The sequence below is a fragment of the Brachycentrus maculatus genome, unplaced genomic scaffold, assembly GCF_059751285.1.
Source record: "Brachycentrus maculatus isolate JH-2025_06_01 unplaced genomic scaffold, ASM5975128v1 h1tg000201l, whole genome shotgun sequence".
NCBI classification, from domain to species: domain Eukaryota; kingdom Metazoa; phylum Arthropoda; class Insecta; order Trichoptera; family Brachycentridae; genus Brachycentrus; species Brachycentrus maculatus.
Window position 1 is genome coordinate 87,882 of NW_028280952.1, and position 17,094 is coordinate 104,975.

General features: G+C 35.7%; 4 protein-coding genes across 6 annotated transcripts; 2 read left to right on the forward strand and 2 right to left on the reverse strand.

The window, feature by feature from the left end:
• Positions 1-1,226: 1,226 nt before the first annotated feature.
• Positions 1,227-5,466, reverse strand: LOC148307331 (uncharacterized). The gene is made up of 4 exons (XM_088263586.1): positions 5,089-5,466; positions 4,447-4,728; positions 4,070-4,219; positions 1,227-3,320 (listed from the first exon to the last, which is right to left on the reverse strand). Exons 1-4 carry the CDS (start codon positions 5,177-5,179, stop codon positions 3,250-3,252), a joined length of 594 nt encoding a protein of 197 aa, XP_088119712.1. The 5' UTR covers positions 5,180-5,466; the 3' UTR covers positions 1,227-3,249.
• Positions 5,467-5,586: 120 nt separating this feature from the next.
• Polr3D (RNA polymerase III subunit C53) lies at positions 5,587-11,349 on the forward strand. Of its 3 annotated transcripts, XM_088263577.1 has the most exons (8): positions 5,587-6,146; positions 6,320-6,465; positions 8,007-8,137; positions 8,787-8,901; positions 9,699-9,788; positions 10,212-10,333; positions 10,408-10,500; positions 11,033-11,349. In XM_088263577.1, exons 1-8 carry the CDS (start codon positions 5,944-5,946, stop codon positions 11,297-11,299), a joined length of 1,167 nt encoding a protein of 388 aa, XP_088119703.1. In that variant the 5' UTR covers positions 5,587-5,943; the 3' UTR covers positions 11,300-11,349. The 3 variants fall into 3 exon arrangements, with proteins under 3 accessions (XP_088119703.1, XP_088119704.1, XP_088119705.1); XM_088263578.1 differs by lacking the exon at positions 9,699-9,788; XM_088263579.1 differs by lacking the exon at positions 6,320-6,465 and having other exon boundaries at positions 5,977-6,146.
• Positions 11,350-13,132: 1,783 nt separating this feature from the next.
• Positions 13,133-14,144, reverse strand: mRpS26 (mitochondrial ribosomal protein S26). Its single transcript, XM_088263585.1, has 2 exons — positions 13,537-14,144; positions 13,133-13,388 (listed from the first exon to the last, which is right to left on the reverse strand). Exons 1-2 carry the CDS (start codon positions 14,038-14,040, stop codon positions 13,218-13,220), a joined length of 675 nt encoding a protein of 224 aa, XP_088119711.1. The 5' UTR covers positions 14,041-14,144; the 3' UTR covers positions 13,133-13,217.
• Positions 14,145-15,212: 1,068 nt separating this feature from the next.
• Positions 15,213-17,082, forward strand: CycH (cyclin H). Its single transcript, XM_088263582.1, has one exon. The coding sequence runs from the start codon at positions 15,352-15,354 to the stop codon at positions 16,309-16,311; it is 960 nt and encodes a 319-aa protein (XP_088119708.1). The 5' UTR covers positions 15,213-15,351; the 3' UTR covers positions 16,312-17,082.
• The last annotated feature ends 12 nt before the right edge of the window (positions 17,083-17,094 follow it).

Here is a 17,094-nt window from a genome sequence, read left to right on the forward strand (position 1 = left end):
AATTGTAATAAAGGCTCATATATCTTGATCAAAAATAAATAAAAATTCTGGAGCACAATGGGATATCCCATTCCGCCCCAATATGAATGTTTGCATTCGATGTCAAATAAAACGATTTTAGAAAATTATATTCCACGTTATATGTATTATATTACATGCAAGACTTCAAGACGAAATACGTGACTAAATATCATTTCAATAGAAGATAAAAATACATTTGCACAGTGCAGTGCAGCACTGACATTAACTGAACGTAACGAGTTGCGGCCGAAGACCGCCAACTGCCTCGATTTTTTATGGCTAGAAATGATATTCGCCAGCGGCCGGAAGTGACGTAAACGGCTAGAAGTACTAAGCTCCCGGCTGGGCGTGACTTCACCGCGGCTGAATGTCAAATCCACCCGCCGAAATATTTATCATTCATTTTTCAGGTTAAATGGTATTTATATTGAAATTTGTTGTATTACATATTTTCAAAATTATAATATTAATATTACAAAGAAGATATTTCACTATCTAAATTTATTTATTTCAGTGTAAACAAAAATAGAAAGGTCACGGCTAAAACGCGACATTTATAAAAAGAGTTCAGGCGATTAATAATGGTTACTCAACTCAGCCTTACAATGGTAAATGGTAATGGTAACTTTTTTGAAATTATTATTTCAAACTATGTATAAATATAAGGCTTTTCAACAAAAACAAAAACGATAGAATTTTCAAATTACTATATTATATTTAAAATTCTGGAAAATACAATATTTTAAAAGGGCGGAAGGAGTGCCCACCACTTTCTGAAGTTATGTTTCTTAACGGGGGTGCCAGCGCCCCTTTGTGGGCGTTTTGGAAGTCTGGCTAGGCGTTTTAAATTTTTTTGCATTTGGGGGGTGCTGCAGAAGTTCAAGGGAGCGTTGTGTCAAGTAAGAAAAACTACACTTTCATACGCAAAATTTTACTTTAACTTTGGCATAATACTCAATATTATCACGTTCTTCATATACGGATTTCTATTGATAATTGTCTATAGCCATAGTTTGTCTATATTTATTTGAAATATTTGAACAACTTGTTGGTATCTCGTATTTTTCGTTCCCATTTTGGTGTTTTTGTTAGTGTATTAGTGTGTCTCGTCATTTCTGGTCGTTTTTTGAACAATCTGACGTTTACGAGTCGACCCCCCCTGCCGGCTACTAAGTGATAAAATACAATTGTCTTGCATTCCCCACCACCCCACTACAGATGAGAGCCTTTTCTCGCTCCGACCTGGGTCTCCCTATAAAAAGGATTTTATCCACATAACCTTTGCTGGTACTGATAGAATCCATATAAGCGCGCCGAATATTATTTATTATTATGATCTTGATTTCAAATAACAATGTTTCTCATAATATAGTACATACATATAACAACAACAAAAAATAAGTTTTCGAGGGTAGGTAAAAAAAATCATGACATGTTCAAACCAATGAAGAAAAGGGGAAGATAATTCAGGAGTTTATTTCTTCAAACCAAAATGCCCTGCATAATGGTAATGATTAAGTGGCTTCCAAACAGTCTCTCTGCCAATTATTTTGTACTTATCAATCAGCTTTCAAATTTCAGGAAAACAATTTGATAAGTATTTTAACAGAAGATAAAGTCAAGTCTGTAATTTTGGTATTTTTAAAATATATTCATAACATTCAAAGATAATAAAAACAAATTGAAAAATCAAACTGTTGCATTAGGGTTTATTAAAAATGAAAAATATTATGTTGTAAATACCATGTTCATGTTTATCCCCATGTGTCACTGGATTACGGATGTTTTGCTAAAAAAAAATGCATTTTCCCCTTTTCTTTTCATTCCAAGAAATGATTGGCCCGCCTTTCAGTAGTGAGAGATTTCTGAGCAAATTAAGGGATCAATGTCAAAACTTGATCAAAACCAGATAGACTTTTGTCCGTTTATTGTTTACCAACTATTGTCCATTTCTTACCTCTCAATTTAGCGTGGCTTGAAAAAGATGCCAGCCATTTCAATTGAATATTTTGATTGTTTGGGAATCATTTACAATATTTCAAAGTGAAACACCACTGAAAAAATTATTTAAAAATGAAATTTGCCCTTCATTCGCATTCTTTAATGTAGCTTTTTTTCTATTTATTTACCATTCAAATCTTAAATTTTTTTGCTGAACACTACAAAAATTTCCAAAATGATGTAAAATAAGTACGCATATAATTTACCTTTACTGTTATTAATATACTTATATCAAATCATACTGCAAGCTTCAAAGGGGACGATCCTCCAATTCTTATGTTATCAATGGTGTACAGTAATCATGCAGAAAATTATTTAAAATTGTTACAAAATGATACCATAAAAAGTCATTGCATTGAGACTTTTTCTAGAACTATGTATATACAAGGTAAAAAGCAATATCCCTAAAAGACAACCGAATATTTACTAACCAGTATGAAAAACATGTTGAGCTTTATATTATTTCTATGATATCCAATGACAATACAATACAAATCAATAATACTTTTTTAGAACTATGTATATACAAGGTAAAAAGCAATATCCCTAAAAGACAACCGAATATTTACTAACCAGTATGAAAAACATGTTGAGCTTTATATTATTTCTATGATATCCAATGACAATACAATACAAATCAATAATACTTTTTTATGAAGGTAGATATTTAACAAGAAAAATGTGAAATATTACTTGCAATCTTTATTGGTACAATATTTAAAAAAAAAACACATTTGGTATTATTTTTAAGAAACACAAATGTATTTGAATTTATTAGATGTCTTACCGCAGAAAAAACATTTTTATATGAAGGAATAAATCAAAATAAAAAACTTGCTAATGGTCCGAGAGGGAAAACGATTTACATAATTTCAATGGGCATGATAATGAATGTTGTGTATAAAGTTATCACTTAAGCCAGTCCATGACAGGTGAATGATTGAATAGATTTCCAAATCACCTTTGCATAAAAAGAAGTTTCATCTCTGTTAAGACTCTTATATATTTTAATTTATGGACCTCTGTGTCCAAAGTCTAGTGTTCGAGCGCAATCTAATAATTTAATTACAAAAATTGTTATATACATTTTTGTTTGCCAGATCAATTTAAAACATCAATTTTTAAATATTTTTTGAACCAAATATAATAAAATAATAACACAAAATACACATTTGTTACTGTTGATGTGAAAAATAATAATAAAATTTAAGCATTTAAATCGAATATTTAAAATGGCATAGGAATATCTTCTTCAGTTACATTCAGATCATCATATGAAGCATCTTCAGTTAAAACATCTAAAAAAAAAAAGTTTGATTAAAATTTGTGACTCAGTTTTTAAATTCACCAATCCCACCAATTTGTTATTTCCTATTCACATTTTTTTTGATCCATCAGGTTCGAGCAATTTTTTTTTTAGTTTAATGTTTGTGAACAATCAAATAGATATTTGTAAATAAAGTTAAAGGTGCCGTGGAGACGTGGATTGTGTCCGCTGCGACCGTCATTCTGTGATTCGGTTTGGGAGATCTGAAGTTTTTTAATGCGACATGTGAAATGTGACATGAGCAAATTTTGTACTTTTCATGACTCATCGCTACACTTTCACTTTCTACTATCCACCCTTTTTATACACATATGACTTGAAGACTTATTACCTATAAAAAATCATTTTCTCCACCACTGAGATGTTATAAATCGATGAGGCTATTGGCCGGCCACATCAAACCACCCATGTATTTACATATTATAATTAACTTTTTTTTTTACTTCTTCCTGTTGGGCACGCAATTCGAAATGATTCTTCTTCTTGCCTTCAGAGATCTAATCAGATAGTTTGAAAATGTGATTTATAAAAAAGTAAGCCAAGTTAACACAGTACAGGTTGTCTAGTCATTTTCTTATATAAATTAGTTGATGATAAAATAAAAATTAAATTGCCTGTTATGGAATTATTGCAATTTAATTTTACTAGGAGTGGATGTTTTTCTATTTTTTTATGTAAAATGTCAGTTCTCCGTAAATAAATATTGAAGTGATCTCTTACCATCTAAATTTAAGTGGTTCAAGGAATTGTTCATCTCGAAGTTGTGGAAGTTTGTGAGGGGCACTGTTTCACTTTGGGGAAGATCTAGTACGAGATTATCAATATCATCTTCCGAAACAACCAACTCACTGTCAGACAGGTACTCATCATCTGAAGAAGATAATATCATATTAAATAAACAAGCATCAGAAGAGAAGGGCAAAGTGCCATTTAAGCAATACGATTCTTAATATTGCCCGAGTTTTAGTCTGAAAAAGGAATTAATTACAATTTGTTTCAGGTATTTGGAACTACAAATATATTAACGTAAATAAAAGGTTCTTGATCTGTGGCTTGCCATACTATATAAAACATAAAGCAAGATTCACTTTACATACCGTCATTGAATATTTTTCGTGAATATTGAATTTGGATTAAATCCTCCGAAGAGATGACTTCCTCTTTTGGCGCTGGTTTATCTTCGTATATATGTAGAAACTTCTGTTGTGAGGATTGCAAAACATTCCTTCTATAGTCACCGGTGGAACATAACTGTATGGGAGTACTTTTATTCTGGAGAAATGTCTTTTTCTTAGAATCGGTGTGTCTCGGAGTGAGGGAATTCATCGACTTCTTAGACGGAGTTAAAGCTGACGACACTCCCGGTTTGCCAACAGAAGCTAGAAATATAATTATCCAAGGATTGGAAACAAGCGTAGCAATCACCATTTATACAGAAATATACTAAGCTACTTTTACATTTTAAATCTAATATCTAAATGCTAAATATGAGAACCAGTTTACTACTGCTACCATTATGGAATTTCAAGGAGGTAGGCAGAAAAGATGGGAATACCACATATCTGTCCTGATACACACTTCCAGTTATTTCTACTTCTATACACATCCTCCGTCCAAGAAGATTTTTCGACTTGATTCGATTATTTAAAGTCATTCCTGGATATCATCATACCGTGATAAACTACTGAGCGAACAAGAGACGGCACGGACTTCGTGGTAACAATAATAATTACACTTACCATTTTCATCAGTACGGTTCACTCTCAAGATTTGTTTGTGGACAGGATTAGACAAATGATCGCCGAAAATATTAAACATTGTATCAGCCATAATGAATTGATTCAAATAATATCAACGGAAACAGCAAATATTATATACTAGTAGGAAATAGTCTGTATTCAAAAAAAGATTTACAGCCCACAGTTTTAACCACTGTGATTACTTCGAATAAGGGCAACCAGTTATGTTGAACTGCAAACGGTATTGGATATTTAACCAAAACGTTTTATTTTTATTTTTTATAATTAAAATATAATCACTTTCGATGGAATAATCGGAATATAAAATTGAATAAAATAATGACAAAACTAGATGTTCAAAATTTGAGTTTGACCATAGATTTAAATCCAACGGTAATGTTTGTATAAATAATCAGCAATCAGCCGCAAACGCGCGTTTTTCATCGGCATTTTCCGCTGACATTTTCCTCTTCCGGAATTCCAAATACATGAATTCTATACGGAAACTACTACGGTAATTTTTTTAACCAGAAAATATTCCAAAGTGGGACATTTTGTTCGGGTTTCATTTCGTGCATTTGGATTTCCGTAAGGAGAAAACGTAATGGGAAAACGCCTGTTTGCGGGATGACTTATTTAAATTCCACACAATCTATGCTTAACTTTTTGACATCTAACCGATTTGACGTTTCGTGTATTTTGACATGTATGATTTCCACATTTAGTAATATTATTTATAATTTGTTTTCTAATAATTGTTTATTAAAACAAAACAAAATTTCATATGTTTACATGCTAAAGCATAAATACTTAATTTCGATATTCATCGGAGTTCAATGAACGGTATTATTTACAATGAGTAACAATTATGAGAAAACAGCAAATAACACGAATGGTACAACACCGGTCATTAAGATAAAAACTGAACCTGGCCTTTGTTCGCCAAGCAGACTGTCTTCCTTCAAGCCGCCGAGAGACTTGACACTCGGAGGGAATAAGGCTGCACCGAAGAAAGTGTTTCTTCCTAACCTCAATGCTGTCAGGAATAAAAGTAAAGTGTAAGTATTCAGGAATGTTAATAGTTATTCGTCCTTCAGAACCAGTTCATTAAGGCATTCCGTACATGTTGGCAGTTATAGTGTTAATGACGTCTTTCTGTGTCTTGTCTCTTTCAGTATACTTAACACACTTATCCGTGTGTTATTGTAATAATATTGCTCGCCCTTTACAGAGCGGCGTCGAGCGATGGAACGAGTGAGCGGAGGCGCGACAGGGGGGGGCGCGGCGGCTCGGTGGGGCGCGGCGGCGCGGTGGGGCGGGGAGGTGCGGCGGGGAGGGGAAGCAACATACTTCGCGCAACGGGAGTCTTCTCTGAAGGTAGCTTATTTTTTTTTGTTAACAAATAAAATTAAAATTGAAGATGGTGTTATGTATGAGTGAGTTCGCTTTCTGGGTGTCGCTTCTGAACACTATATCGATGTAGATGAATAGAGAGGTGTATATAAATTTAACTTCACCGCTAGACATATAATTAACTTCTTAAAAATTATCTAATTTGGATTTAAATGAACCGATTGAAAGAAATCAGTATTTTTTTGTTTTTCGGTTGGTAGGTTCTTCCTTAATTACTAAGCCTGTTTGAAGTGCAATTTGTCACTCAGCGTGTTAACAGCAGCTGTTAGTAATAGACGACCTCAAGTGTGCTCGGCAAATTTAAAATTGGAAAAAATAATGTAACAAAGTGTTTGTTTAAAATTTTGTCACAAAAAAATTTTGTGTTCAGATTCATTGAAGATGTATATAAGGCCATTGGTGATACGTGTATGTCCAAAACAAAGGCTTATAAGTGGTATAAAGAGTTCAAAGCGGGCCGTGATATTGTAGAAGATTTGCCTCGCTTCGGTCGGCCATCGACCTCTACAACAGCCGATAACATCGACAAAATCAAAACATTAGCGCTTGAAAATCACCACAAGAGTGTTAGAGAGTTGGCTCGAGAGTATGACGTACCGACATGACATTATCGGTACATGGTATTTTGAGTGATATTTTGGGCATGAAACGTGTCGCTTGAATGTTCTTAAAAAAGAACATCGGAAGCCGGTTGCTCTTGACATAGTTTCCAGAGCTGATAGTGAGCTAAACTTCATGAAACGCATCATAACTGGAGACTAACATGGATCTACGAGTACGACATGCAAACAAGTCGTCAATCATCAGAATGGCGTTATGATGGCAAGCTGAAACCGAGAAAACAAGATTCCCTGAAGGAGCTGAAGGCGATAACTTCGGCGACCTATGAGCAATGCATGAAGAATTGGGTTAAACGTTGACACAGCTGTATTGCACACGATGAAGTCTATTTTGAAGGGGCAAAATAAAATTTGATGAATAAATAACAATTTATGTGTTTTTTTTTTGCAATTTCCGGGTACTTTTTGTACTTAATGTATATGTAAAGATAGCATATCAAATTGAGCCTCTGTGCTATTTTATTATATTTTTTGATTTGATCATTTCCTAGTTGTTATTTTGACACATTGAACATTTTTTTATTATGTGTTTTTATTCGGATTTCGTTCATTAAAAAAAAAAACAATAACTTTGCGGGAATTGTGTTTTACTATTGTACACCTCATATTTGAGGTGTACAGAAATTTAAAAACAAAACCATGATAAAAATTACAAAAATATTGAGACAGGATCTGGACTATTCATTCCATGGTATGATGCATATTATACATATGTACTAGGCAAATTTCCAGATCATCACACTACGGAGCGGAACAGTCACATACAATAAGGTTTTTTGGATGCAACACCTATAGATATTGTAGATATGTACATATTTTATTGTAATTTGACACAAAGCTTATTGGTATTGTGATATCTATTAAGAAGTAAATGGTTTATTTCAGGTATTGCAGCCAGCAGTCCGAGGCATTCCTCCCGAGGCTACTCGGGGTTAGGGGGGAGGGAGTCGGGGGGAGGAGAGGGAGGAGGAGCGAGGCTCACTAAACCAACACTTAAGGTCAAGAATGAGTGGAAGGTTAGTATTACTTTTGTTTGTATTATTAGATCATTATTTTGGCTTATTTGTGCTAATTTTGTCCAAAAAGGATATCTATATATGAAAAAATATATATATTTGCAGCGTTATTTTGCATTTCAATATGTAACATCTCAGTTCAGTTTCATAATTAACTTTACTCTTTGGGCATGTCAAACACTCCCGCCATTGAAATATTGATTGACAATTACATTGTTACTAATATTTGTTTATTGGTTGGCAGCCTTGGGTGGTGTGCCTATATTTCGTACACTATATTTTGTCTAGTGTCTCTTTTATTTAATCAATCAAGTTAGTTTAAGCTTAGCAAGTAATTCCAGTGTGAAGCTGCTCTGGTGGGTAAGGAGTTTCCGGTGATGACCCTGCAAATTGGTGTTTGAATTGATTTGATATATCTCTTACGGGTTTAAACACATTCCAAAAAAATTCTGCGCATCAGATTATTTTTTACCTATGTGATGATGGAACATTTTCAATGTTCTGCGTTAAAATCCATTTTTTAATACATTTATGTGGACCGGATACTAGTATCGTTGTCTGTTCATAGATGGTTAGATTTTGATAGGATTTTTGCAGCGTGAATACTTTAGTCATTTGTCGTATTTGATGTTGGTTATGAAATGTGTAGGTTGACAAGGACATTGAAGAACAGCAGATCAAGGAGTTGATGAACGATGATGTCGATGAGGACCTACTGACTGGTGGCGTTCTTCCACCTACACGACTGCCCATCAACACTCTCTGTACGTACCTACTCTGTTTGCATTCACTCACTATTCATTGGGATACTGACACAAATGACTATAATCTTGCTACGATTTATAAAACATCACATCCTTCTACTCGAGTATATTTGATGAATGTTATTAACACATTTTGGACGGTTGTTTTTTTACACCTTAAGTATCAATCGACTGAATGGGTAGAAAAACCTTTCCCATCCACAGTGTGTTAATACATATTATATTTTCTATCTAAAAATGAAAAGGAAATTTTATGTGCACACACATATATTTCACAATGCTTGAGTATAAATTTTGGGCCTACACACACTCCAAATTGTCTACTTTATTGCTCAATATTTATATTGTATTTTGAATACTTATTTTTTACTACAAATTCTATACTACTCATTGCAGTAGTTTGATTATTTAAGAGTATATATGTAATATTATTTTATTTTTATTAACTACAAATTCTATACTACTCATTGCAGTAGTTTGATTATTTAAGAGTGTATATGTAATATTATTTTATTTTTATTTAATTGAATTTATTACATATTGTAAATAATTTTCATAGTGAAATATCAAACTTATGTTTTTAGTTATTCACAAAAAATTACGTAAAAAATTAAGCATGACCCATGAAATTCTGGGTTCTTGTTACAGTATAAATTAATGTAGTATTATTTAGATTTTTTTTATAGTTGATCTTTTTTGTATGTTCACCACCACATTTTGGGCAGTTTGTCATCTAGGGAGTGCGCCGACCGGAAAACTTGAATGATATTACAAAATAAAACTAATGCCCATTTTAGGTTCATTTTCTTCAAGAAAGGGTCCCGTGGCACTCACGAGCCTTCCCGTGAAGCAGGAGCTTAAATCAGAACCAAACGACGTTATTCCGAGTAAGATTGTGTAGTATATTTTGCTTCCAAAGCTCAGCATACCTTTTCATACCTGAAGTATTCCGCTATTACTCTCAGTGTTCGAGGATGCGACCACATTATTATGGGAAAATACCATTCAAACATTTTTATTGAAATATTGTATGGATTAATATTAGTGCGTATAATATTTTAAAATATATTTAGGGCTTGAAATGGAAATTTGATTGGGCAGTCTATACTACAGTAAAACTTGGATATTATACTATACCCATTATAGTATACTATACCCACTATCTCCAATTTCTATTCGGAGCTACATTAGACAGAATCTCACTGACAGATGTGGCTTTCACTTTTCCATACTGATCCCTTTAATATTTTAGTATTGTCTTTGCACTAAAATTAAGTTGAGTAAGTTAATATTTTTTTAAACCATTACAGTGACAGATGACCAAATTGAAACAAAGCACAGGAAAGACAAGAAAATTAAACTGGAATATGGTTACTCTAAAGACACGGTTAATTTATTGCAAACTGAGAAACCCTCCCTTTTATTATTGCAGGTAAATATTATTCTAATATTAGAAGTTTGTTTCTATTCCTTGTTTTGGTGATAACCATATCATATTGTTTACAGTTTCCAGACAGTTTACCAGGAAGAGGTCCCGACGATGAATCGACAGAGAAAGAAAAGAAAAGTGATAATGCAGAACCAGTACAGAAAACACAGGTTGATAAGGAACTCATTACCATATTTTTATTTTATTTACTACAGTTGTTAATTGGGTATATACATCGGTTGAACCTCCATTCATCCACATCTTTATTGTTTTGACTCATGGCAAAAATAATAAGTGTTAAAATAACCATATGCGGTAATTATTTTTATAGATAATTCTTTAACCTTTTTATTTACAAATAAAATATGTTTTTCTTTATAAAATTAGATTTAAAATAATTAAAATTAAAATTAGCTTCATTAAATAGGTAAATCATTAGTAAGTAATGAGTTCATGGTAAATAAAATAAATATCTACTGAAACACGTGGCGGATTTGCCCTAAAGCCCGGACCTAGGGTGGCTAGATATTAGGGGTGGCCAATCGTGCCAAAAAAAATCACAGACAAGGACGGCTAGTACTTACTACATGGCCTGGGGCCTAGGGCGGCCAAGACTGCAAATCCGCCACTGGCTATGCCCCTTATAATAAACTTGCCAGCGCAGTGAAGTTTTAATTAAAATACTTCTTATTGCCATTTCAGCACAATACTTGCACCGCCAAGCATTTAGAAGAAGGCCAAATAGGTAAAATAGTGATTTACAAATCAGGAAAGATTAAGATGGTCATCGGGAATACGTACTACGATCTGACGCTCGGGACACAAGCGTGCTTCCGTCAGGACGTCATGTCGGTGTCCGTTAGCCCCGAGGAGCGCAGCGGCTCCATGGTGAACCTGGGCTGCGTCCAGAGCAAGCTCACTGCCACACCCGACTGGGAGACTCTCTTCCAACAGATGGAAGCCAAATAATTATATGTATTTAATCTATTTTGTAAATATATTTTTTATTACGCCATAAATTGTATTTCATTTACTGTGTTACCCCACAATCAGGTTGAGGGTATGAGGTCACTTGATGTCAGCGGAAAAGATGGAACAATTTGATCGAGTTATTAGAAACATTAGTGGCAGTGCCTACAGTAGGGAGCGGTTACAGGACTATTCCAGATAGAGGGAGATCACCAAAAGACGAGCCATGATTGCCATTTGGGGATGGATTTAAAAGAACCTGCAACCAAGATTCTATGTCTCTCTCTCTTTAACCCTTATCCACACCCAATGGTGCATAGGGCACTGCATCATACTGATGCACTGTTATCTCGAACGTTACTTACATGAAGGCAAGGTGATCACTCCTGCGTTTCATGGACCAGTCCAGGGTCAAATCACTAATATTTATTTTCACTCCCCCCTGGGAATCTAATTGCTAACCACGCTAACCATTACACCACAGAGGCGGACTGGGCCATGGGTTCCATATCGGGAGATAACCAAGTCATGGCCATAATTTACAGGGTTCTAAAAGGGTTGTGTCTTATTAAATGCTCCTCTTCTTCATTACCTCTCTTCTAGTGACGTCTGGATCACTTACTGATGACGGTTCATTTGACTTCAATTTTACAAAGCGTTATTAGAGAAGAGTTTTATACCTCATCTGATTCAGTTTAGTTTATTTTATTTAGAAACTGCAGTACAATACATATAAGTTATACTAGCAGCCTTAAAATGATAAGAATTAATATAAATTGAGTATTCATCTAGATTTATTATCCATGATTTTTCATTGTAATTTGGGCGGATAATTTCCGTCTCTATGTCTAAAGTTTTGACCTCATCTATACTAAACTATAGTTATGCTTATATTTTGACATCTCAACATAGATGAAGAAGAATATGGAAGTCTGGACATTTACAGGTCTTGTGACCTGTCATAGGCTGGTTTATAAATAACTAATAAGTGGAGAAACTCAGATTCGCGAACAAGGATTTGGAAATACCCTAAAATGTGAATAGTTATGGTATTCGAGGATTAGAACTATCGGCAATTTGTCTGTATTTAAGTCTCATTTTCAAAGTACTTTTTATCTTCTACATCAGGCCTGGCCAACCCAAATAGCATCCCGGGCCGCATCGATGACTTCAACTTTTTCCAAGGGCCGCATACAGACATTAGAATTTTTTTATAACAACGAATTTCATACTTATTGATTTTTTGTAAGTACATATCATGAATAATTTGAATGCGGAGGTAATCAGAAAGTAAAATAATGGTAATTGTGAAGAAAGAAAACATTACTACGACCAGAAGTGAGTAGAAAACATACAATGAACCAACAAAAATGTATTGGTTTAGTAATAAACTAATTATCAAAATTATTAATTAGTACACACAAATCAAACAAAATTAACATTTTTATTTCAATAAAAACCAATTTACAAATGACCACTCAGTTTGAGATTTGAGTTTCTCTTCGCTTACTTAATTTTTCTGGATCTATTTCAATAGTTGAAGTTGCACACTTTTACTGGTTTTAGAGATGAGTTGATTTGGCAATGCTGAAGAGCGTGTGAACAGATATTGTTCACTGTTTTTATAACAATATGCATGACTTGGCTCATTGAATACTTGTGGGCATAAATTTTGTTGATGCATCAAACCGTGTATCGCAACAATCACTGGTTTAAAAATATATTCTTCATACATGGCCGCAGGCCGCACTGAAGGGCGTCGCGGGCCGCGGGTCGGCCACCCGTGTTCTACATGAAGGTCAATTAAAAATTTACTAAACTAAAAAGCAGTAATGTGTTAGAAAGGATTTAATTTATTATGTAAATATATCTTGCTACAAATTATATTCAGATGAACGTATGACTAGTGAAGATAATGTTAAGAATTGGCTTGAATTTGATTTTGTTGTTCATTTTCTATTCCTCCTTCCCTTCCTGCGTAGATGTTTCCGTCTGTGTCGATAGCAAAGTTGTAATCCACCGTCACATTCACGGCCGCCAGTATCGCTTCCTCCAGAGTCTCGGGAGTAATGAATGTTTTGCTCTCTTCCTGTAAATAAAATAAAATAGTAAGAGTAAATTCATTCGTACTGGTATTTTATTCAAATACTGCAATTGCCGAATTACGACTGTACGTCAAGACGTCTGTGCTTTGTATAATTATGTGACTGTAATTTCACAACTAAAAGTAAACCAACCTTAAACTTTTGTATTTTTTCTTCCGCTTGCCGTAGTCTCTCTTGGTAGTAACTTTCCCTCCGAGAGACCATATCACGAACTTTTATCTCCCTCTCAATAGTCAACTTGGCTAATCGGTCATCTCGTATTTTGGCTATTTCTGCATTCCATTTATCATTTTCTTCCATGCAACGTTGGAAATCTATAGCCTCTTCCACCATACTCTTCTCTGAACCGATGTTAGCGAGAGAGAGTTCTTCTTTTTCTCTCTCGTCGTATAAAAACCGTTTTACCGCCTTCATTTGGGTTTTGTAATTGGTGTGTAACTTGTGTAGCTCGGCTTTCTCTTCCTCGGGGATGACAGGTCTCGGTGGTATTTTGAACAATTTGGTTTTTGCCATTGGGAGCCATCGCGGTTTTCGCTTATATGCTCTTGCAGCTTGAGTGAACGGATCGGCGTTAGGTTTCAAGAAGTTCGCGATGCATTTCGCGTATGTTAATTGTCCTAATGTACAGTGAAGCATTATTAAAAGTTATACATTCGATTGAGTCGAGTGAAAATTAATATTGACGTAAATACTTTGAGGTTATGTTATGCGACCCCAATCTGCGACCAAAACCATAGATTGAGATTTTATAGAAATAAACGAGCTGTGTTCATTGACACATGTTAATTGAACGATCATGTTATTTTTAAAACCTTTGCCATACATGTTTGCCTGCTTGCTTGTACAAACATTCTTCTTCTAACCCTTATCCGCACCCAATGGTGCATAGGACACTGCATCGTATTGACGTAGTGTTATCTTGATCGTTACTTACATGAAGGCAAGGTGATCACTCTTACGCTTCAGGGGCAAGTCCAGGGTAATATTAAATTAACATTCGAGTGTAAAATCACTAACATTTATTTTCGCCCCACCCTGAGTCAAACCCGGGACCTCCAGCACGGTAGCTAAACACTCTAACTATTACGAGGCGGAGGCGGACAATATAATACCCTACTATTTTGCGGCTGATGAAATACTATCATCAAAATTGAAACTTCGAATAAATTACACGGAGAATTGTATGTGGACTTATTCTAATTTCAATTTGCGACCGCTACTTGCTACCTGTCAATCTGACAACAAGCCAGGGTTGTTTTTCTGTAGAATGTCACCAATTATTCGTCCACGTGCTACTTCCACATTTGCAATCAGAATTCCTATAAGTATTTGAATAAAGTATTCCTTTTATTCAGATTTCAGGATATTATTTTTTTTACTTATCTTTTGCAGAGGAAGACCGAGAAAAACATGGCACGATCAGGTATGCCAAATACTTGAAAGTGGTCAGGTTAGGAGTCGTAACAATCGGCGGGTATGTATGAGGAGATGCATGAACGTGGAAGAGGCGAAGAATGTTTGCAAGGACAGAGTGGTGTGGCGCTCTATTCTCTCTGCCTACCCCTGCGGGGAAGCGGCGTGATGGTTAGTTAGTTAGTTAGTTATTTATCTTTTGCAAGCAATCTTAAGCGTTCATTTTAATTGACTGTTGTTAATTTTTACCATCCAAGGTACAAGAAAAATCTTTTTTTTTTATAAGTTAGTTAACTAGACGATTAATATTGGAATATTAGTTTGTGAATATCGTTCGACGAATGTCCGATAATCGCGCACTGTTGTTTATCAACGAACTGTATATCTATGGCATTTAATGACATTTCGTTGTGTCAAACAGTGTCGAAATTCAAATTTATTCGGCATTTCTGGAGGAGTTCAATGAAAAGAGTTGTTATTCTGTTCAAAGTTGTAAATTATTAAAATCAATCGCAATATTTTATTTGCTTTAAGATGTTTTCCCAAAGTTCCCAAAAGAAGTACTGGACTTTTGCGGATGAATCCGATTTGGTAAGATTGCGGGAAAAAAATAACTTCGATTTCGTCAATACGCACGGCAGTCACTTAGAAGAAAATGTTCGGTACCACTATTTCTTATCAGCGGAGGAAGAGAGAATCCTCCTGAAGCAGTACGAACTTCAACTCAAGGAGTTCTGCAAACGTTTCAATCCTCCCATGCCCAAGTGCGTCATAGGAACGGCCTTCCATTATTTCAAGAGGTTTTATTTATACAACTCCACTATGGACTACCACCCGAAAGAAATCCTCGCCACGTGCGTGTATCTGTCATGCAAAGTGGAAGAGTTCAACGTGTCCATGTGCCAGTTCGTGGCGAACATAAAGGGCGATCGGGACAAAGCCTCGGACATCATCCTCAACAACGAACTCCTCCTGATGCAGCAGCTGAAGTACCACCTGACGGTGCACAACCCGTTCCGCCCCATCGAGGGCTTCCTGATCGACGTGAAGACGCGCTGCTCGCTCGCCAACCCGGAGCGGCTGCGGCAGGGCATCGACGAGTTCTCGGAGAAGGCGTTCCTCACGGACGCGTGTCTGCTGTACGCGCCGTCGCAGGTGGCGCTGGCCGCCGTGCTGCACGCCGCCAGCAAGGAGCAGGAGAACCTGGACAGCTACGTGACGGAGACGCTGTTCCGCGAGGCGGGCCGCGAGCGGCTGGCGGCGCTCATCGAGGCCGTGCGCAAGATCCGCTCCATGGTGAAGCTGGTGGAGGCGCCGCCCAAGGAGCGCGTCAAGGCGCTGGAGCGCAAGCTGGACAAGTGCCGCAACCAGGACAACAACCCCGACGGGGAGGCCTACAAGCGGCGCCTGCGCGACGCCGTCGAGGCCGAGGACGACGTCTCCTTCATGAGCGTCAACACCTCTCTGGACGAGGGCGTGCAGCACCTCTCCTGACCCCCGACCTAACCTTCGATATCTGCTCGCCTCCATTACTGTTGCACTTGTTATTAGGTTGAAAGAGAATACTACAATATTGTATTAAAGGCGAACATTTTGTGTACATAGAAATATGCCAAACAGAAATATTGTATGATTGGAATGATTTGGTAATCAGGGATAATCACAGACTTTTTGCAATGTTTTTTAAATCCATTCCATTTATATTACACTACTCTTGCAATCAAAATGTTGATAATGGTTTATGATAAGGTATACAATAAAATAGTATTTTAAAAAAGTGCTTATATTAATGGTAATTATTCATTACTTTTACAATTATGTTATAAAGCAGTCTGTCAAATGTAAAGCTACCGCATGTTTCTTACACGCATACTGAGATTCACACGGAGTGCGTGTAAAGGCATATTGCCACGCAACCGCTAAAGTGCAGTAAGAGCATACAACAGGAATTTAGGTGAGTCATGGAAAAATGGTATGGTTGTTTTTGGGTTTGGTATTCTATGATTATGGTAGAACCGGTGTTCCTGATGTGATATCTATTATCCCATGATACAGCGTGTAGTGGTACAATGAGAAGAAGAATAACACAATTTAGCTAGCTCTGTGTTGGAACGGGTTAATACATTTAATGTATGTAAATAATATAACATTTTAATATCCTTACTTTTGTAATAATAAATAATGATATAAATAATATTGTAAAGTTGTAATTGAATTAAGTTTTGCCGTGTTAAATAAATATTAAAAATAGTCATGTTCATAAAATTGCTTTATTAT